General features: G+C 45.7%; 1 protein-coding gene across 6 annotated transcripts in view; it reads right to left on the reverse strand.

Moving 5' to 3' along the window:
- Nucleotides 1–4467: 4467 nt before the first annotated feature.
- The window catches only part of SYT16 (synaptotagmin 16), a 102457-nt gene continuing 83544 nt past the window's right edge, over nt 4468–23380 (reverse strand). For 3 of the 6 annotated variants that reach the window (XM_035551112.2, XM_035551114.2, XM_035551115.2), the window contains exons 7-9: nt 19485–19928; nt 18256–18445; nt 4492–7159 (exon numbers count right to left, since the gene is read on the reverse strand). In XM_035551112.2, coding sequence (XP_035407005.1) covers nt 6846–7159; nt 18256–18445; nt 19485–19928 — 948 coding nt within the window. In that variant the 3' untranslated portion in view covers nt 4492–6845. Of the gene's footprint in view, nt 7160–18255; nt 18446–19484; nt 19929–23380 lie in introns of all 6 variants that reach the window. The other 3 variants (XM_035551111.2, XM_035551116.2, XM_035551117.2) reach the window with 3 other exon arrangements.

A 23380-nucleotide genomic window follows, 5' to 3' on the forward strand; every position in this document is an offset into this window, starting at 1 on the left:
GGGAGGTGCAGGGAGCGAGCTCGCCGTGCTGCCTGGTGCCAAGGCACCCCAAAAGCTCTGGCATCCACCCACCAAGCAGCTGGAGATGAAACACTATCACATCCCAGGGCACGTGCGAGAGGGGCTACATGCAACTTGGCCAGAGAATCCACCACGTCCAGCAGTAAATGCAGCCGAGGGGCTACAAAGACCCATCCCTGCCAGAAAAGTGCATTGTTCCAATAGAGAAAGAAGCCAATATGCACTAAAAATGACTTACTATGTACAGTGTGCTTAAATCAACAGTAGAACGTACGTTGAAATGTGCTTCATGCAAATGCCCGGGGGCATTCTACCATAAAAAACATTTTTATATACACATGTATAAATGCCACGCAATATTTAAATGCTAAGTCTACCAAATGATTACTCCACTTACTCTTCATGACAGGCAGGAGGCAAAACTCTCTGCTGGGAAAAAGTCGATGGAGTTACAATAGGGAATAGAGCCCAGCATGACAAAAAATACAGCCGCTCCAGCAGAGGCCAACAGGAGGGATGTGGGACTAGCTTAATTGGAAACCTTGTGCTTGAGATGCCACATAGTGACAGCAAGAGATCGGAGAACAGGTTTTATCCTGAGCACCATGAATATAAAATATTGCTGCCAGGCACGGCCCTGACTTGGAGCAGATCTCTACTGATATTAACAAAAGGCATGGTGGAGGTGGTGTGAAGGAAAAGCACCTGGAAAGTGTTAACAAGACACAACAGGGATGAGGAAAACTGGCAAAATTCTGTGATTTTTCCCAGCTGCTAATGAGAAGTTTGTAATGTTCTCGCAAGTCTGAGAAATTAAGGGAGAGGGAATCATTTGGCACGATAAAATGCCTTCCCTGGAGGTGAAAGGTAATTAATGGTTGCGGGACTCAGCAAAGAATTCAGCTTGTGTCCAAATCCTGAATCCTTCTTGTTCTTCACCCATGGCCAGAACAGCTTTTGGTCTCGGTCCTCAAGTTGAGATCCACCCACGATGGGTAGGAAGTTACAGGGATGCCTCTGGAGCATTTGGTACCTCCACGGTGCTGGTCTGCCACAGCCAGCAGGGGCCAAGAGGCCACGTCCTCACCTCCTCACACCTGCAGCTCCCTTGGGAGCTGAGATTTCTGTTCAGCCACACTTTTGTTGAGCACAGCCCAAGACTCTGCCCTCAAATTTTCTAAAGAGATGAGCATCGATGGATCTTCATGGCTCCCATCTGGCTCTCGGGTCTCCTTTTGAACCTTTTCCAGCTTCAGCTGCCCACTGCTCCGTGCCGGTGACAGGGGAACATGTGGCTGTGTGCTGTGCAAGGCATCGCTGAGCACCACAACCACCTGCATCGCTCACTCTGGCCCCATCTGCAGCCCCTCACCAGGCCCAGGCTGGTTATGTCCCCAAAAAATGATCAAACACATCTCAACAGTGGCCTTTTACCTGCCATATCCAAGCGCTGGGTTTTCCCTGCTTTTCCTTCCCTTGAGAACTGGGGGAGCAGAGGGAAGCAACCTGGCCTTCAGCCATCTGATGTGGGGAGCAGAGGGTGCACAGCCGGCAGCTCTCCCGCTGCACCCTCTTCCGTACGGGTGGTTTGCGTGGAGAAGAGAGGGATTGTAATGCTACAAGAGATGAATTGTAACACTAGAAGTGATGAATGGTAGCTACCAAGTTCGTTATCCAGGCTATCCAGTATTGACCTATATCTGCTTCATAAAGGTGAAAAAACATGGATAGCTGCGTGGGTTGAGCAGGAACATCTTCCTGCTGCCAGCTGGCAAACAGCTTGGGGATTACAGCATGAGGATTAATAGCCTTTGTCATTTGTAAGTGCAGATGCTAACCTTACTCACATGACGGACTGATCTTCTTTGGATTCTGTGCCTGTTTGCTGTTCCAGAAAGATGACCTTGAGCTGCTGTGAGAGACAAAATATTTACACTTTCATTTCTTAAGGCCTACAGTGCAGGCTGCGGGAAGACACGCGCTCACTCTGCTTAGGAGGAGGAGGAGAAAAAAAAAAAAAAAGCTATGCCTTGTGTATGCCTTCAGCAGCTCTGGGGCTAAGGAGCTGTGGTGACAAACAGCAAACCCACAGGTCTGCAGCAGTGCAAGCACCCAGCCTTCCCTCCCCCTGTCCCGGCCACTGCTGGGGGTTTTCACTTCTTGCATAACTTCTTGCACGTCGTGCCTGCTAAATCTGCACCAGATCCCAAATAAACACTTAAATCAGCTACACTGAGTTCCAAGCTCTAAGACCTGCCAGCGTCTGGCTGTGTTTATCGCTGAAGAAGACCAGCCGGACACCAGCGGCCTACCTCCAGCCCGGCCCCTCAGGTGGCAGCTAGCCCCGCCGCCATGCCCTGCAGCAGGCCCTAGGCTTCGCTCGGCCTCCACATCCACCTTTGTGGCGAGGGCAGGAGGCAGCTGAGAGGCCGAGAGATGAAGTGCAGTGATCACACAGATTAAAGACGATGATAAATATGGGAGTGGAAGGAAAGCTCTGCAGGCACGCTAGCTGCAAGGTCAGCACCAGCTGAAGGAGAAAGCGAACCGCCACCAGAGGAAACGCCCGCTCCTCTGCCAGGCTGCCACCGTCAGCTTTGTGCTGGAGAAATGATCAATAGCAGCTGGCAGCCCCTGGTTCTGTGAGTCCAAGAACATCTGAAGACATTCACAACTGAAGATCAGTCGATTATGTAAAGCACACGGTAACTCCTCGGGATCTGAAGCCGCTAAAAATACCCACACGCATTGTCCGTGCACCCCAGGAACCGCGCACCCCGCGAGGGAAATGCAGGCAAGCTGGAGCGAGCAGGACACAGCAGGGCCCAAGTAATTAAAGACAGCGGTAGAAAGGAAACCCAGACTCATCAAACCGCGCAGCAGACAGCCCAGAGGAAGGCTTTACAAAGGGGCACTTCAGTTAGCTGTCGCTGCAGCGCCGCGGGCTAAAAGAGGTTCTCGTTTCTGTGGGCATTAGTTGAAAGTCAGCATTACTGCAGAGAATACAAACGCGGTGAGATCATTCTGTTCTGCTGTCGATACACATTAAAAACAAAACAAAAAAATAAAATAACAGCAGAGTGCCGAGCAGGACAGGGGCGTGCTGGCTGGAGAGAGACCAAGGAGGGAGCAGACTGCAGCTAGCTGAACGATGCTGCTTGAGGTACAGAGATGTACCCAGAGCACTTGCCCACAGCACTCTGGGCTTATGCCAGTGTTGTTAGCTCCTTCCCACACAATGGTTTTGTGGGTTTGGGGGCTTTTTTTTTTCCACCACTCCCCAAGAGAAGAAAATTCAAACAAACTCTTAGGGGATTCCAGACAAGAGAATCAAAAGGAGATGAATCACCTTAGAAAACGTGTTAGGAAACTTGCACAGGGAGGATGTGCAAGTGCCCAAGCACTCCCAGAACCAGGTCAGCCTCTGATTGCCCCACGGCCTCCCTCCTCTCCAGGAGCCCCACAGAAGCAGAGACTGGGCATCAGCATCCACGTGGATGGAGGCTGGCAGAGCACTGGGCTCCAGGTCTAGTGACCACCACCAACAGAGGGCTAAGTGCACGGCCAGATTCCCAAGGAATGGAAGTACTTCTGAAAATTCAGTCTTCTCAGCCACTTCTAAAGGAAACAAGGGGTTAAGACAGTGACTGAAAGGGCAGTGGTATTTACATGAGAAAGACCAGGAGCACAAGGCCAGCCTGTATCAATATTAGCAATGACTAATTCAATCTGTCAATAGGAAGAATTACGGGAGCTCTGCTATAAAGGGGAGCTGCCGCAAAGCCTTCTTCATTTCACAGATACTCAATACTGCAAAGAGAAATAAACCAAAAAAGCAACAAAACCCCCAAACTAGAGCTCGTAAGCATGAGCTCCAACACTGTTCATCCCAAGATTCCTAAATCCCCCTGTACTTCAGTAGGAATTTAATGAACCTCACAAATGTACTGCTCAAGGCATGGATGTGCCAGCGGGTTTAGCAGCAGCCCCAAAATAATAAAAATAAAAAAAAATCAGTGCTTCCCTTCCCTCATCCCTTTTTCCTTCCCTCCAAATTCTTCTTGTAAAACATCAGGCCAAAATGCCGTTGCAATGATGCAGGAAGCTACTGCATCTGAGAGCAAAGTTTTAACACGCTCAGATATTAGCTGACTCCAAGTATCCTGACTCCCACTATTCTACAGTGGAAATATATCTTAAAATTCAATTTCCCTTATGCTGTATCTTCAGAGAAGATGCAGATACGAAAATAGCACGGAAGTCCAAAAACAGTTTACTTCATTGCTTTTTAAAATGGTCTTTTCCAAGATTTCTTTTTAATCAGACAATTAAAAACCTGGGTTATCTCCAGTTCACTTCTGAAACATACTATCAAGTTATGCTTTTCCCTTAGCTAATCATTAAATTAAGCATAAGCAATACTTTGCAGGTTCAAGAAGTAACGAAGAGAATCTCAGTAAGTTTATTATACATACACATTTCAGATAATAAAGTTGCTTATAAACACTTGTATATACATTTTGTGCAGTTCAGGAAAAACAGATGCAGAGATTGGAAAACATCTGAAATCAGCAAATGCACCTTTTGAATTGGGCTGTTTCCTGTACTTTTTTTTCCAGAAGAAAAGTACATGGTAAAAAGAAACACAGACCTGTTCTGCTCATTACCACTCACATGCTTATTTTCTCTCCTATTGGTAATACAGCTGCATTAACAGTGCAGTCAAAAACGTAGTTCTGTTTGGGTTAGATCCTGCTTTGCGATACAAAGCTCCAGTAGTGCAAAGCAGATACTATGCCAGCTTATCTAGGCAGTGGAGGACAACCCTCCTGCATAGGACACCCACCAGTCTCACTGGAAATGGTGCTCAGACAGGTAAGTGTAAGAATATCTATAACCATGACCTGTAGGATAATTTGTCTCACCTATACCTGCAGTCCTTCTCCCTACAGATTATTCTTTCTTGTTGGACTGCCCCGCGAGGGCAGACAAAGCCTGTGTGTATCACACCAAGTGATAACCCAAGTCTAGCACTTCACTGGGTGTGAGGCAAACCAGCACCCACGCTCAATTTTGGTTAAAAAGCCCGTGCCCAAACTTGCACTGGTTAGATCTGCACAGCACCATCAAAGGGAAGGAGACAATTGTGGTGCAGGAGGCAGAGTTTGGTGCCAGGTCTTAGTAAACGATAAAAACAAAACATGAGGTGATTCAGGACTCAGAAACCTTTTCAGCAGAATATTTCCTGTCTCATTACCATCAGCAGGAATGAAGAAATGCCAGTCCTCTTCTAAAGAGAACAGGGAATCAAAATCAGGCCGATGATAGCATTTGAATGTCTTGGCACCTTACTGTCTACGTACCATCACTGCACGAGAGGATGAACATCCTTTGCTGTGTCACACGCAGCTTTGCAACAGCTAACGACTGCTAAACGTTCAATAGTGAGACAGCAGACGAAGACGTGTTCCCTATCCATTGACTCCGTTTTTTTTCATTTTTTGACTTTAACTCACAGAGACAGGAAAAAAGATTAAAATGGAAAATGACAAAAAGGAGTCCGAAGAGTAACTACATAAAAGTGTCATCACCTCATCCAGCAAGCCTGCTCCTTGCACTGGTTTCAGTCAGAGACAGGAAACGTAATACTTTTCTCCGGTGTGGTTCGTCAGAGCCAGCACCCCCTCTAGGAGGGGTCCCCTGGATCCTATTTCTTGCCTGTAGGAGAGCTTGCCCCAAAGATGAAGTGATGTGGTCTGGCATTCCCTACTGCTCAGCATGCCAAAAATGGTCCCTTTTCAGACCCCCAGAAGACATTACAGGATAGAACATTTGAACAAGAGCCCTCAGAGAACTTGAGTTGTGCTTAACTGAGTGAGAGAAACCACAGCCAGAAGGCCTTTCTGTGCACTGCTCACAGGAACGCTTTTCTGAATGAACCTCACTTTTACAGAGCAAAGTGACACATGGCCAAAACGATGCAGAAAAGTGTGATTCAGGCACAAAGGTGGATGTGCAGCTTGTTCTGGTCGTTTTTTGTTTTTTTTTTGGTATCCATGATGACAGAAGCCATGAACTTCAAGTAAGCATCTAAACATGCGTTGTATAACTGCAATATAAAACCGATGCTAGTTACCTCTCATGCACGCCTATGGCAATACAGGCTAACAAGTGCACAGGGTGCCTCATTAAAAATATTGGTAGTATTAAGTCCTAATGAATAATATCAATTGTTAGTACAGGAGACAGTAGTAATGCCTAGGCACTTAAAAGTTGACAGAGAATTCAACAGTGCTTTCCCATGCTGCCTGAAAAATCCAGTCCATAGTGGTACCAAATGCTTATTTCTAGGACTCAAAAACATGATAATGAGAGAGAGAGAACGTGATCTGCATGCAGTTTAGCCTATCTGTGAGCTATCTGCGTGTCAAGAATGTTTGCAAACTTCATTAATATAAATAAGGGAAAGGAAGGAAGGGAGAATTTACCCCAGAAGAAAACAGCATCAAAATCAGACTGTGATGGTTAGGCCTATGATAAAATGAGCAAGACAAGGCCCAAAGAGGGGATGTTGTAGGTTTGCCCATTGCTTTTCCCTTGGGATAATTATTTGGATATGGAAAATGCAGGGAAACCTGCAAAGACAAGAAGTAAACTTGCTTCTCAGGCCTTGCCACTTCCAGTGCTCATGACAGATGACACTGACAGTCAGGTTAAAGTGTACAAGACCTGGCAGAGCACAGTGCTTGCCATGGGATAGCTGCTTCCTGCTGACTGGGAACACAGCCCACAGTCCCAGGACCCGCAGGCTGCCCCTGTAACCATTAGGACTCGAGCAGTGTGTGCCACCTGCAGACCTGTGTCCCCTTTGATTCCTTCATTTCCTGCCAGTGACCCTGCTCTTCCTGCCCGCTGCTGTTCTGCCCCATGGAAATCCAGCCGACCATCTCCTTGCGCTTCATGCTGCGCTTGTTGTATATGGAGATCATGAGCGTGACATCGGAGAGCTGGAAGAGGGCAACCTGGAAGATGAAAGTTTCCTTGTAGACGGGGTTGGGCTGTCCTCGGCGGATGGAGGTCTTGCAGCGAGACATCTCCTGGCCCATGGAGTTGAGCAGGCAGAGCTTTCCATAGGTGTCTAGGACAAAACAGAGGAAAGAAAATGTTTGGAATGGTTAACAGACTAAATGAAAGCCCCAAGTCATCAAAAAACAGCCAAAAAACTTGAAGCAGAGCAGCTTTGTCTGCACTGCAAAACGGATGAGGGCTGGGCTGATCTCCTTAGTAAAATCCATGGGATGAGAAGCAGATGACAGCACCTCTTGGTGCACCTCATATTCAGCTGGGGAAAGAAAGGAAGGAAGCAGCCCTACTGAAGAAGAAAGGAAAGAAACAGTGCTTCAGCCCTACTCTCTTGGAAAAAGCAGGAAAGTTGGTTCCCAAGCCTAGGAAACCTGTCTAAGACTAACTGAAACTATGAGCATCTCTGTGGATTCTCCACGTCAAATGGTGCATCTGCACCTTACCCTCCTCTCCCTCACAACAAAGTTTCTTTGGAGCTGTCCTACCAGGGCCTCCCTTGGCTGCACTTTTTCATCTGAGAAAAAAAAAAAAAAAAAGCCTAAAAGCCTCTACAACCTATTACTTGAAACAGCAAATGAAAAGGGTGATTAAAAAGAAGGAAAAGAAACCTGCGTGCACAGTAAAAAGCCTGTTCCAAATTTTTGTCTTATTTTTTTGGTGGCCTCAAAGTCAATTTTATTCACTATTTAGGTCAATGTAAGGAGTAAAAATGATCAGTAAATAAAGGGAAGGGATTCTAATTCTATATTCCTATAAATCTACCCTTAAAACTCTTGCTGTCTCCTGTATTAACTATTTCACCTCGGTACGTGGTGGTCTCAGGCAGAGCTCTGCAGTCCCACTGCTCCACAGACCCAGCTCTGTGCAATCTTTCGCCTTGCTCTGCAGGCGATGGTAGCAGATCACTTGGCCAGAAAAAGCCTCTCCTAACCCCTCTGTAAATCTGTGCCTGGGTTTCTGCAAGCGATTATTATTTCAGAGTGTGCTGAAGATAGGAAATAAATAACAAGCCGCGGTCTCTTGTCTACAGCATGTCTATCCTCTTCTGTTCCCGTTTGATGTGCTATTTTACGCACTTATCTGCTGAGCGACACAAGGTGTGAAATTACACTTCAGGTGTGAAAACACTTCTGTGTCTCCAAAGCAGGGCTCGCCGCTCCTCAAACTGTTCCACTGAAAAAGCTGTCAGGAGACTGACAATCGAGGAGCAATTTGTGAGCCTGCACAGCTGTACAGCTATCGAGTTACTGCGGGGAAAGTTCAGTCCAATCATTAGCTAGCGGGGCCAAGTTGGCTCCCAACACAACGCTGGAGATGAGTAAACTGTGCCAGCAAAGACCTGCTCGTTAGACAGAAAAGCGGAGCTCTGACGTAAAAGAGTTTGCCGATCGTAGCTGGGAAGGAAAGAGCTGCTTCGCTGAGAGCTGCTTTCCCAAGAGGAGGGCTAATTCCCGCTGGAATATTCGACTCAAATCCCTCGGGTGATGCCGAGGGGTTGGCATCTGGAACGACTTCGGACCCATCAGAAACAAAACACGCAGAAGAGGACTCTGCCCAAGCTCAACTCAACGTGAAACCAAGCCAGATAACCACCAGGCACAATTTCTTGCCGTACTCACAGAGATGTCACTTTATTTTGCTCTAACAAAGCAGAATGTGCACTGAAACACGAGAATCATTAAGGTTGGAAAAGACCTCCAAGACCCTCTAATTCCTCAGGCTGCAGGGAGCTCCCCAGAATTAAAGATAAATGGGGAGTAAGGTGGGTTTTTCTGTGTTTTTTTTTTTTTAACATATTTTTTCTTTTTTTATTGTGAGGACAAATTTCAAAGCAGCCAGAAACTCAGCCAGACTGATTTTTGGATACAAACAAGCATCTAAGTAGGACAATTCCCTGCTTAAATTCCAAACTGCCTTTCCTTTAAAAAATTGAAATCTCACATCTTCTGCATAATTTCAGTACATTTTCCAAACCAATCCCACGTGCAGACAGAAAGCTGAAAAGGCTCATTTCTGCTGGCATGTAAGCGAGGGAAGGGCTGGGACCCAGGAATTCACGGAGCTGAGACCCTCTGTGCTCCACTCCCCTGTAGGCATGGCCTTGGTGTCGCTTCCCTTTCCCCACCACCCTCTGAGAACCGCTTTGCAGAGGGTCAGGACACTTGGCTGGGATCGCAGTAAGGGCTGGGAGGTCAGCGAGGGCAGAGCTGGGTCTGCAGCAGTGCTGGGAAGAGGGGGCAGAGGGAGCCAGAGGGTCCAGGAGCCCCTGGCAGGGCATCCCTAGCTGTGCTGGGGCAGGGGATGGACAGAGCAGAGAAGCAGCATCCAGCCAAGGAGTGCCACAAACGCTATCTGCTATCCCACCCGAACACAGGACCTGGAAACTTAGCCAACAGCAGGTGAAGTGCTTTTTTAGCTTCCCACGCCACTTGGGAGAAGGGTCACCCGCACATGCCTGCATCTCTTTTTCTGAGAAAACAGAGAGGACTGAGGTCTCTCTGCTGAAACGTCCGTTTCGGCAGGCCCTGCGGAGTCAACCAAGTTGCAGTCACTACAGCCAAAGGAGCACGTGGCATAACTGGGCAGCCATCTAGGCAATGCTGCCACTGGAGATGAGCTCCGTTTCAACACTAAACAAGTGCCACAGCTTGAACCTCACAGGTGTTCCACACGTCCCAGACAATTTTCCAGGCAGCAAATGGACGGGTTTCTTGCAGTGTGTCACATCCCTTAGTGAGGCCTCAACTTTGGCAAGTGTGGAGTAACAGAGCTGGCTCTAAAGACAACCAAGCACCGCACAGCTGATGACTTAAACTGAGAGAGATCAAAACCAGAAAATTAGGCTTTTTCCTTAATACGCATCAGAATCTGTTATGTAATTCTCTGGCACCGTCCTGCCTGCACGGTACCAAGGTCTGAGGGAGTTCTGCACACATCATCTGGATAAGGTGAGAACGTGCAGGCTGGGAGGAGAAGCAGCTCACTGCAGAGCTAATACCAGGAGCCTTACTCACCTCCGTGTAAACACAGGCACAAAACCAGTGCAAGTGACATCAGGCTGCTAATTCTTCTCAGATTTATTCCACTGGGTGTATTTTACCAGCCAAAAGAATCGAGCTTGCCTGAACAGAAATGAAGGAGTAGGTGTGGATAATATATTTAGCATATGAAATTTGCTTTGCAGAGCTGGTGCGTACGAAGCAGAGCTGTTATTCTGCTTCACTAACCACATTTGTGGCTCGCTCACCCATACTGCATTGTGCTCCTTTCAGCACCTTTTTAGGTGTCTGATCAGGAAACACTTCCTGGCTCTCCTTGTAGTCCAGTCTGGTTCTCTGAGATGGAAAGCTCTCCCCTTGGCTTGGCTTTGCCAAACAGAATCCACCCCTGGGTACCCGGCAAGATTAGTGGAACTAGAGCAAGAATGAACTTGCCAATTTGCTGAGGAATGTATGTGTGAGAGCATCTATTCATTACGAAGGCAAACATTTTCCATCTAATTACATGCTCAGATTCAGTAATGGCCTCATTACTGTGGTATCTCAGCACTTTACACTCTTGAGTGTATGTACTTTCATGTCACCTCTGTCAAGCACAAAAGGGGAAGAAAGATTAAGGCTTACATTCTTTAAAATGCCTAAGAGCTCACCCTCTATCGAGGCACCTACCTCACTGCTGTGAAGAAGAGCCAGACCTCTTAATACCTGGGATTGTGTGGCACTGAAGCTTGCCTACGGTTACACAAAAGTCTGTGAAGAAGCAGGAACGATGTTGGATTTTGCCAAGACCAATTTTAGCACCGCATCCACCAGGCTCTCTTTTCTGTACAGACTTTGGACCAGAAGCTCTTGCCACAGATCGTTTTTACGTTAAACTCATCATTCAGCCCTGGGATGAGGGGAGCGAACAATGTTCACAGACACGAAACATCAACACCTCTGCATTTAATACCGGAGCGAAGAGCACTAAATCAAGGAATGCTGCAGGCAGCCAGACACATTTTGGGCTGGCGCTGTGTATTACTCCAGAGGCTTGGCCAAACGTCTTCTCCTGCAGACTGCTCTGTCTCCATCAGCAGTGCCCCAACCATAAAACACCTCTTGAGAGCTCATCTGCAAAGGCAATCAGTTTATCTGTGATTCTTCTAATGACCCATTTCTGTCATCATCCTTCCAAGGGAACTAACTGATAATGACAACTCAGGGGAATAATCAACTATAATTTATACGTTCCTGGTTTTGGAGCACGGAGCTTAGCGTGAGCTCTGCTTTCACTTACCCTAAGCTTCACCATTATTAAAAACACTGACCTGTGAACAAAAACACTGCAATACAAAAGGGTCCAGCTCCCTGCTTGAATTTATATTTAGAAAGGAAATAAACAACCAAAGACTTCTGACCTCTCGGGCTGTGGACTGCAGGGCATAACGCAGCACTGTGCGGACTCTCCCACCCTCGCTCCAGGCAAGCTAGCTCGTTTCCAAAAGCAGTATAACCATGCCAGCATGCTGCAATCCAGACTAATAAGACCCATAGTAAAATAAAGCCTTGGGCCTTGAGCTTAATTTCCCCCAGCTGGCATGGCCACACTCCCAGCCCACAAAATAAACAGCAGCAAAGCAGCCTCGGGGGCAGCATCCCTGCTACTCTGCACGGCACAGCATGGAGATATCTGCCCTGGTACCTCCACTGGCTCTGACTGACCTGTCCCAGGAGGCTGCTGCTCTGTCAGCCCATGGCTTTACCTCCCCATGAAACTGGCACCGGGGCAGGGATCCCCGAACCTGGCTCACCGCAGCTGTACCGGTGAAAAGAGCACAGAGGAAAATTAGACTCAAGCTTTTGCGGCCAGCCCCACGTCGTGAAAATCTGCACTGGGCCAGAGGCTGCTTGTGGCCTACTCTGTTTACTATACAAGAGCTGAGAGCTGCCTACTATGTCACTGAGGAGCCAAATTTCTTTCCCTGCTTCCACCGAGCCTCCGCCGCTGCGGTCCCCCTCCCGCGGCTGGCAGCTCTCCGCCAGGAGAGGCTGGGATCTGGCAGCCTCCGCGGTGTCTGAGTCACCGGGGAACAGACCGGCAGCACCTTTCGTTTGAAAGGCAGCAGAGAAGGGTGCTGTGCTCCCTGTAAGCACTGTTTGGCCTCAGCAGGGGGAATTGCCAGCACGGACAGCTTGTTTCGTGCAAGCGGAGGGGCTGCGAGGGGCAGGAGATGAGGGGTCTCTCCAGCTGCACGAGGTCTGTCCTCCAATAAGGGCGTTTTCAGCGCTTCCTACAACGTATAGCGTGCCTTATGCTGCCTCAGAGAAGAGGGGAATTGTTGCTGGGAGTGTATCAGAAAGCATGAAGGCACAGCTTCTCAGCAACGGCAGCGATAGCTCTGCTGCAGCATGATGTAAGGGTGCTTAGGTTTGGCTGTTCTCATCGCCAGCAACAGTGCCCACAGGCACGGCTTTATCGTACCGCCTGTCATCAGGCCTCCTGTGAACGCTGCTCCATGCAGTCGCTGTGGGCTTGCCTTAAACATTCGGCTCCAGCTGAAATTTGGAATTAGCAGGGAACAATTCCTTTGTCTTCTGCTTGTTTTTGGAGGGAAAAAAAAAAGAAAAAAAAAAAACATTTTTTCTTTCTTTTTCAGAGCTATGGCAACGGGAGAGGCATTGCCATGCACTCTGCTTCGGATGCACTCTTCTGGTTCTGAAATAACTTCACATTATCCACAGCAAGTGTAAATGGTCATAGAAATACAAAACCCTTGAAAATGTTACCAGATAACTGCAAGTGCAAGCTATCACTGGATGTTTAATTATTATGGAACATCCCCATGAAAATCTCCCAATTGCTCCTTGAAAGTTCCTTGGTTTTCAGTGCCAGGCTGCACATGTCTCACATGGAAGAGCTGTACCAAGTCAGTCCATCCACCCAACAGTACCCAAGAGCCAGAGCTGCATATGGCATTCATTGTGCAGGTGCTTGGATATTTACAATCAAATAGATCTTTTTTTCTCTGTATAATATACATTTGATTGACTTTTTTTTTCTTTTTCAGAGGATATTTACTATAAGCTTAATACCTCACTCCCAAGAGGCTCCGAGTCCACCCTCGTTGAGTTTGAATCCCACCATGTGATACCTTTCATTTATCTACACTTCATCTTCCATGCCAGTGCCCAGCTGCTCACTACTGAGACATCCTTCTGGGACTCGTTGCAGCTGGCCTCATCTTCACTACCTTGAACAAAGCTTCCTCAGCTTATTTAAATTGATTCAAGATATATCCAAGGACGGGCAATGGAAAGATGTCAAAGAAGAAGTGGTCTTGTACAAGCTTACTGTGACCAACCGGCAAGTAGTCAGCACCAAACAGTTGCACCTTTACTGCTGTTTACCAAGCTCTCTGGGCGGAATCTATCCCAGCTGCCTGGTACAAATCACCCTTTATTACTGATGAGATGGGAGCAGGAATTACAAAGCTTTAGGAACTCAAGCAAGCTCCCTGTTCAGTGCCAGATATGCTGGTTAAAAGTTACCTTTTTATTCAGCTTCCTGGCCTAAGTGGGATCAATTAAAGAAATTAACCTGTGTCTTAGTCCTCCAGGAATGAAACAAGGATAATAACCTTCCTTCCCCAACAACGAATTTGATAAAATAAAATCCACTAATGACTTTCAAACACTCTGATACCACACCAACAAATACCATCTGAAGACCCTGATTTTTCTACATGAGCAACTTCTGCACTTCTTGGCATTGTTGTCTGGGGCTCAGGTAGATGTTTGTTTTCAGACAAGTCTTTACTTCAAGAATTTCTCCTGTTCCCAATAGAAACTCTGATAGCTTGTTCTCTCCCTCCTGTCTTTCCCAGAGTTAGTGCTATTGTATTTGTTTAATGGGGTTAATATGCTGCTGGTATAATAATGATCATGTACGGATGTAATTACTATGTGCGATTAATTCTGCAGCTACTGAAAAGCTTGGAGGACTTTTCTTAGACATGGGAATGTCTTTACAATAGTCCTTCTCAAATTGCACTACACCCAGACGTAAAGCCCAAAAGAAATGTGAAAGAGCAAAAGCGAAGGCTGGATTAGAGGAGGGAGAGCTGCACCCAGCAGAGCAGCTGATGGAGGTTAAATATCTCGTGGGCAGAGACCATCCTTCTGCTGCATGTTCACACGCTGATGAGGGCAAATGATCCCTGGTCCATCACTACAATCCCAAGGTACTATTATACCATGAAGATAGCATGTAACCGGTTATAAATTTTTAAAGATGTGTCTGCCAGTGTTGTATGCTTCTCTTGTTACTTTCCTTATAGTAAACATCCTTTAAGCGAACACGCTGAGCTTTGTTCTTCTAAGAAAACCCAATACCACAGACCGAAATATGAACCCCTACGAAATGCTAACTCGTTAATGTTGGCATAAGTAATGTTAATGATTTTCACAAGAACCGAAGAGAAGGAGGTGCACAGGACACGTATCATTAGTGCTGAAACACCTGGGGTGCCCACATCTGACAAAGCTGTAAATGCATTTGTGCACGAGGCTTTTTGGCAGACGCTGCCAATTTACAGCCCAGTGCTGCAGCCCTACTCCTGAGTGCTCTTAAGTGCTCTGAGTGATAATGGACCTGTTTGTGTGCTCAGGGATCGTGAACTCAGCTCTTTAAGTCTGCATATTCCCCAGAACAATGCCTGGATGCTTATTCTTGATCAAACGATCCTTACATTCCACATATGTGACCTGAAGAGAAGATACTGCCTGGTAGATTTAAGTCTCTGAGGGCCACCCAGCTGTTTCCTAACCCAGCTATTACCCATGTAAGCACCCATGACTTTGATATTGAAGTGACTCAGTTCAACTCTGCATCCCATTTAAAGGTTTAAGGGAAGCATAAAATGTTCCCAGGAAAAAACTGAGAGATGTGCACAATCCCCCACCTCCAATCTTCCTGACCTTCTCCAGAAATTACCTGTTGTAGCCTCGGCAGCCTTTAACACCTTAAATCAGCAGTGCCTGAGTCCAGTTCCCTCTTCTGCGCACTGAAATCCCTGTGCAGAGAGGCCAAGAAAGGAGCACACATGCTGCAGGAGATGTTGAGATCACCTGTGCAGGACCCCAGGTGGCAGATCAGGCAGCAAAAGAGCACAGCTGGAGAATTCGCTGTCTTGTAAGACTCTCCTGTCATTCCCCACAGCTGCAGCTGGCAGCAGCAGACAATACTAAAGCCACTGGGCTGCGACAGGACCACAAAAGGGTACTGCAGAGTCTCTGTGTGTGCAGGGGTGGGAAATGGAGGTGAATTCTGCCTATTGAGTTCTCCCAGTCTTACCACATGTAACTGACCTGCATAGCAGTTTGGTCTTGGTATTTAAGTGTCTTGAAGCGCTATTATGTCTGAAATCCCCATGATAGTGTCAAGAAATAAATCGCTCTCTCCGAGCCTCAAACAGCAGAACCATGGATAGGCTGTATCTAAGGAAACACAAGGGCTATTTCCTCGCCCTCCAGAAAGGGAGGCAGCAGTTTTAGTTTTCAGCTTGTGAAGGACTTATTGAGCTTCCCGTTCAGCCACCAGCACGTTTCAGACAGCAACAATCCCACCCCACAGCATTCCTCTGCAGTGTCTGCAGGAGCTATCAGTGAAAAGCTACTCCAGCATCTGAGACAAGTGCTGGTTTTCTTCCTGCTTCTACTTAGCTTCTTTTGATTCCTGCTTCACAGGATTTTCCTCTTCTCAGCACACTACTGGGCACTTTACAGGTGCAGAAAAAAACTGTGAGTTTGAGTAAAAGAAGCAGATAGTGATAGGTTCAGAACTTCCTTGTAAGAACTGATGAACTTCACCTGATAGCAGATCTAACATTGAGACCTAGCTGGCTTGATAATGCTAAAGTTGATCTGGATATAGAAAGGGTGCAAAGGAAGAATGGGACAATGCAAGATAGCCTTAATAGCAAAGACAGGGAGAACCATTATGAACCAGTGTCAGGAATATTAGTTTGCACGGCTAGCTTACCGAACTGATTTCATTAGGATTATCTGAAGCCCCACAAACACAGAAAGCAGAACATTCAGGCAGAATTTAAAATAAAAGGTCCCTCAAAGAATGCCTTCTTTTCTCATGCACTGCTCCTGTTCTCTTCACATCACCAAACATGCAAAATGCTTACGAGGTTTAAAGATGCTGTTGACCAAGCTACTGCTTTCCTGTGTGCCCATCAGCTAAAAAGCTTAATGGGACATCTAATCAAGGCAGCTAAACTTTTCCATCCTGAAAGCAAATTTGTGCGCACACCGCTAATCTGCCAAACCCCATCCCTTGAGAGGCCCAGGACAGACACAATTACACAGCATTCAGACGATGAATTCAAGGGTTGCTCAGCTTCCTGCAACACACGGAGCTAGATACTGTGCACCCAGAGAGACGCTCATCAGAAGCATACCAACAAATGTCAGCAATTTGATCATGATATTGCAGGTAGTAAATTGGAGGCCAATTATTTGAGTTCTTTGCAATGCAAACATTTCATTTATGGGGAAAGGGTGGGGCAGTACAGCTGCCTGACTGAGCCAAATGCAAGACGTGCGCTGGGCCTGATTTAAGAACAGAAGTGCTGCAGAATCCTGCCCTTCAGGCAGTTAAGTGACAAAACACCAAGACCACAGGTAGATATGTGAAAACACACCAGAAAAACTGCAGCAAATTAACTTGGACTTATATTGGGACTACTTTCATTCAATGTCTGAGAATAAAACTTCAGGAATATGTCCATTTTGCATAAACACATGTGAACTTGCTTGCTAGAGAATGTGCTAAGACCCTACTCTTAGTCTACCTTTGCTTTAAATCAACTAAAAATGCCCTGACTTGAAACTTTTAATAAAACACATGAATGCAAACAACACCACGCCTTTAAGTAACTGCCATGGAGATCTTTGTTGTCACAGCTAATGTGAGACTAGCTAGGGCTACACAGACTGAAGTCATGTGTTTTACTGTTGAAGAGACTTGCACTTAATTCTTGAAGGATTGATTGCTCACACAGTCAGGTTTATTTATGTAATGAATTGAAGTACTGAAGTAGTTTAGTAAAAACTTAAGTTTTCATGTCTGTATACCAAAACATTACATAAATGCTTTGCTAGCTCTGGGATAAAGAGCACAGCATCTTGCAAAAGCAATCTTAGCATTTTGCAAGCTGGAGATACTGCATCAAATCCAGTGAATGCAAGGAGCTGTCAAAGGTTCTTACCTTCTCTACTGGTGACAGACAGACAACCAAATCACAAAACCCAAACACAACAGCAAACAAAAAATGTTATTCTACATTGCCATTAGCTGCTGGTTTCAGCCAGCAGGCAAAAGGATAATATGGGATGAATACAGAGCTGCCATTCAAACCCAGAATAAGGGGCACAAGCAACAAAGCAGATAACGCCACGCACCATGGTTGCACGGCCCCATCTGCATCACAGACATTAGCACCATCCATCCACTGTTCTCCTCAAGGACTAACTATAGCTCAAGCACTAACCAAACCTACTGAAAGGCAATTTCCATTTTTTTCCTTTAGGTATTGGAGGAAGGGAACTCAACTATTGAGGCTCAATAGAACATCTTTCAAATCTTCTTTCTGCAAAAGGCTTTTTTGTGTGGCTACAAAGAAATCACAGCAGGAAGATCCCCCAAGGCCAAAAGCACCAGGTCACCCAGTGCTCAGCAGCACAGAAGGGGACTAAAAGTGTAGCCCTAGGAAATATTGAATGGCACTAGGCAGGGCCTCTGCATGTCACATGGTAACATATAATCACTCAAAAAGTGCTTCTTTTTTCTGTGGATTTGCTGACAATTACTCTGTGCTTTGGGTGTAATAGCACCTTTGCCATGATCAGCTGTTGGAAAGGTACATGCAAGAAAAGGAGCATTCTGGTATTGCTGTCCTGTCAGCTGCGTCTTCAGATGATTGCCTCCATTTACACTGCAAAGTTTACCAGCGCACATATTTGCAATAATGCTTTTAATTTTCAATCAGATACTCTGCACGGAAACCTAACTCAGAAATGACATAATTGAATATCTCGAGGAGGAAAATAAAACACAAATTTTGACTCGGTGGTGTTATTTAATAGCAGTGAAAGTACTTACCAGGTGGCCTATTAATTGCGAGGTTTCGGAAATGACTGCCTTTGATCATCTCCACTGACAGCCGCCCCGTAGTGGCATTGTACGACAAGCCCACAAGCAGCTCTGGCACCCCTCCATGCGACAGGGACTGTGTTGAAGAAGTGCTATCACTGTGAGAGATTGCTGACAGACTAAGCTGAGAGTCTGCACTCTGCAGGGAAAGAGCACTGAAAGTCTCATCAGAATGTTCACCACCACCCTCCCTTTAATTTATATCTTGTAGTCTTGCTTAGTAAGATCTCCCTTAAGAAATGGCAATGACTAAGAATGAATTATGATAAGGCACCAAAAGAATCAGAGCATTACTTTTACAAAAACACCATTTAGCTTTCTCTTTAAAGATGAGGAACGCTATGTAATCTGTAAACCTAGTGTAAATCAAAGCCTCTGAGATAAGCATACATCCTAGTTCATTAAATGCAGAGAAAATCTTAAAAAAAGACTTTTGGATGGAACGCACTTTGGATTTTTTTAGTCACGTACTGTGTATTTTCTTAATTTCTTTCCTTACACCATGACATTCTCTCTATCCCCTTCTCACCCAGACTGTGATGTTTCATTCATTTCGTGTGCCTAACCTCTTACTGAGCTTCTTGTAGACAATGAATCATGTCAGAGCTCATCTACACAAACTGATTGGCATAGCCAGAGCTGGATACAACTGTAGATGCATGGAAGGCTATGAAGCAGCACTGCCAGTTCCTCCTCCCATGACCTACCACTCCCATCTGCCATGAAAAGAAACATTTTCTGAGTGTTTCTGGCAACATGGAAACTGCTCAATTCCTGAGATCCACAGGCCAGGAGCTAGTGCCAAATGAGGTAGCTCTTGAACTGGCAGTAGTACAGCTCCACCAACATAACGGTGCACAAGAACTACTGTTCTCGTTGAAACGAAGGTAATTAGCCTGTGTGATTCCAGGACCCAAGCTATTAATCCTGCATGGCACGGTATTTGATGAGTTGTATAGAAGTACAAGCTTGCTAGCTGAGCCACATTAACGAGGCGCAGCTTTCTGTATGGAAGACATGCCCTGTGCTTCCCCTTACTGCTACCTGTGGTAAGTGACAGTAGGATAGATCCACCAGTTGCATCCTAACGGCCCTGAAGTAAAGGTATTAAGAACAGCTGGTCCCCATTCAGCAAAGGAACAATTTTACAGACTCCACATTTCTTTCATCAAACTTACAGTCAAATTACTCCTTGGCTCCAAGATCAGTGTCACCTTCACCTCCCCTTCCTGGCTGATGTTGCTCAGGTAGAACAGCTGTTCTCCCATCATCTTCTCTCCAACCATCTTGTGCACGGCATAGAGGCGGAAACGGATGGCGTAGCCACTTAACTCGTGTGGCTCCAGCTTACTGAAAGTAATTTTATCCTTGAACACCGGGACGGGTCCTCTCTGAACACTTGTCTTACCCCTCTGTTTCTTGCTCGGCATCAGGACTGTGTGCACTTGCCAGGTGTTCACACCGCTGCGGTCTTTGTCTGGGATGTCCCTGGCCTCCAAGACAGTAACCACCAGCTTTTGACTTGAGGCTTTATAAGTGAAGATGACATCTAGATCACCACATCTACAAACAGGCTGATGAGCACTGTGATGATCTGGTACACTGTTTACTTCATCATGCTCCTGCAAAGAGAAGGAAGAAATATAACCTCCATCAAAGCTGAATTGCCTTTGTGATCCCAACTCTATTTAAAAAAAATTTTGCTCTCCTCACTTGTGTTTGCAAATGTAGGGAGTTTCTCTGCAAAATAAGGGTCCCACTTTCTTTCGAAATGCCAATGCTAGTTAACTGCCTGATCCTGTGTAATATTTCCCATACAATCTAGTAAGCAACAGCACTTGTTGAAACATTTCCAACAAAAAGTTTCATCAATATTTAAATGTTTTGCAGAAGACTGTTAATTTGGCAAAAATTGTATATAGGGGAAAAATGTTTTGGTTTCATTTGGTTAAAAAAAAGACAACCTATTACTTTGAATATACACTGGAATTTTTTCAAGATGGCTTTATTTTTTTTTTTAACATTACTGAAATCAAACACTTCAGTTGAACCTGCTACCTTTTGGGATATTTTGTTCTGTAGGAAATTTAAAAAATTAAGCACTGTGTTCAGCTTGATTGAAGGGGAAAATCATAATGTCAGAACTTGTGGCAGAATGGAAATTCCATTTCTAGATGCTACCCTATAACTCAATAACTTTCCTACTGCTAAAGCAATGATAATCAAGAAAAACGGTCTGATTAAATACATATTGATTCTTTATTCACTTTTTAAATCTCCCAAGAGGTGCATCTGTTCCTTCTGTTCAGTCTGGATACTAATACATTCGGAATAAGAATTCAAAATACAAAATCAAAATGTGCAGACGAATTCACACGCGATCTTTTACCTTCTTCTAAAGCAAAAATCGTCTTGATAAAATAAAAAATGGATGCTCACCTTACCTTTTGATGAGTGGGCGTGTGCGTTTCTGTTCAAAAGTGCTTGTTATCTTAGAGCTAGAATGTGCTTCATGTGATAAAGGGGTTGCTATAGTGATCAATGATTTGTATTTAAAACATGAGTATACACTGTACTTGGGAAAGATTTTCAGTTAATAGCCAGAAGGTGAATTAAGGCCTGTCACTAGCAGTCTGAGTCACCCTCCTCCTCAAACATTTATCTTCTTTCGCATTTCAAGTAACACTTCTTTTCAACAGAGGGATCTTATTGTTTAGAGCACAGATGATGGGCCAGAAGACTTCTGATGTAATTCCCTTGAGAAGTTTCTAGGGTGGCCTGTGTCTCTACCAAGATCTCAGACAAATCTCAAAATTTCCATCTACTTCCTGTCGATCAGCTTTTCAAGTGTTCAGACTCATCTGCAGAGCTCCAGCTTTCCAAATTTTACAAGTGTTTGAGGCATTCGTGCCTGTGGATACAGATGTCCATCTGTGTACATTAGTGATGGAGACCTGCTGTCATATATCTTGCAGAAGTGATGTCAAAGAGAAAAATCACCTTTTGGTCAGCACACAAAATGACTCAGTTGTTCGTAAAAATGCCTTTCTGTATGAGCAGCAGGTTTCAAAGACAAAGATGCCAGGCAGGCCAAGCTGCTGGGAGAGAACGTGACGTTATGCAAATGTAAGTGCTGCTGTGTAGCTGTCAAGTTATTTCTGTCTGGCTGCTGAAACAATATTTAAGAAGGAAATGTAAAGGGATTGCACTTGATTCATGCTTCCCCCCACATGTTCATCCCTCCCCACTTTCATCCGTGCATTTGCTGTTGAGGAGATGGGATCAAGGCGCATTTGAGAATTGCTACTGGAGTACAGAGAAAACCGTGCTTGCAGCATAGCTGCTTTCATCGACATGCCTGAGCTGGGAACGTGAGTACCTGTGCGTCATCATCTTGTACAAAAAGCCAAGAGGCACTTTCCTACCAACAGGGCTGAGCGTCTCATCTTCTGGCTGCCTGAAGGGCGGGCTGAAGGTCAGATATCTGGTCTTTGATGGAGCAGTTAAAATGGATCTGGATATCAGGAAACCTCAAACTGTGCTACAATAGCTGTGGCCACATCCACTGCAGAGAAAACTGCATGCACTGGAGGAACGGAGGGAAAGAGAAATGCCAGACTCCGTGCCAGTGACCTTTCTGTGGACAACCAAGCTGTTGGGATGCCATAGGCTTGTGCTTTCAGAAAGAGCTGTGCTATCTGGGACTCACCTCCCTACATGTGTTCAGCCCACGAAGCTTACAGATGCTCAGTCTTCTTTCTGTGGAAGTCTTGACAAAATTCCCATTGGCTTCTGGGGCTCAGCTGGGTCTGTGAGTGCTTTGTGAATGTATTGGCTATACAAACTATATAAACAGTTAAACTGAAATCCAAGGAAAGCGTGGGGTCTAGAAACTTCATCCGAATTTATTTATTTCCCTCTTCCCAGCTCAGCTGTGGTGGCGTCAAGCTAAGTAGACTGATTGATACTGTATGTCTAATCCAGTCGCTCAGGACAGAGCCAACATCCATTTCACTAGGTAAAATAAGTCCATTTCTGTCAGAGAAACCTGTGAGAGCAGCTAATTATGGACTAGGCTTGAAATGGCACTTGTGGTTCCACGGTAGGGGCATAAAATTATCATTTTTGTCTCTAAAGAGAGGAGCTCTGAATGAAGCATAATAGAGCTTGGACATTCCTGGCATGTTGGAACATTTAGTTCCTGTAATAAAAAGTCTTTCATTAATCCACACAATACCTTTGGATGAGTAGCTGCTCGTAGTAGACAAACTGGGACTTGGGGATATCCGCCACCTGATGCTATAACCATTGTTTGCATTTTTTAACTGTACATACCAGGAGCAACACGAGAGATGGATTCCAAAGAAATACAAGTGGAGGACAGCTGAGACATTGCAACACGGGCGTACCACGGCAATGTACATCAGATAAAGAGAAGGAGGAACGAGCCTCAGATGGGCAGACAAACTCTGCGTGTCAGGCACACGGCAAAGAGAGGTCTGGGCTGCCATCGCATGGAGTTCCCATGTTGTATGGTGCTTTGTGGGACTGGTTTGTGCAGCAAACCAAAATGCTATACAAAATGCCCTTTAAAGCTGGAGCATACGCACCGAGGAGTGGCTCTCCATCGCTTTAACCAGCTGCAGGCAGCATGCTCGGAGGAAAGGAACCTTGCCCTCAGAGCCTTGTTGCTCGGAGTACAGAGGTATTAATTTCCACAGCTGAAGAACTGTCTCCTTTAACTCAGGCAGAAGACGTGACCTTTGTGCGATTCTTTTAATATGTCTGATGCAGGCTGATATTTTTTCAGAAATTCAATCTCATGGTAAAATAATAATGAAACCAAACATCACGTAGAAAGAATATGAGAGAAAAGAGGCATGCTAAGTCATCAGGCATTTACAAGTCTTAAAATCTGTAACGGTTTCTTGAGGCTTCAAAATAAAGGTGCAGAACCAAGGGAAAGCAAAGCAGCTCTAACCTCATTCCCTCTCCTTCCCTGGAAAGATGCCTGGTATCAGTGGGGACCCTGGTGATGGTCACTTTGCCAAGTCACAGGCACCAGTCGCCTCCA

The sequence above is a fragment of the Cygnus atratus genome, chromosome 5, assembly GCF_013377495.2.
Source record: "Cygnus atratus isolate AKBS03 ecotype Queensland, Australia chromosome 5, CAtr_DNAZoo_HiC_assembly, whole genome shotgun sequence".
NCBI lineage: Eukaryota > Metazoa > Chordata > Aves > Anseriformes > Anatidae > Cygnus > Cygnus atratus.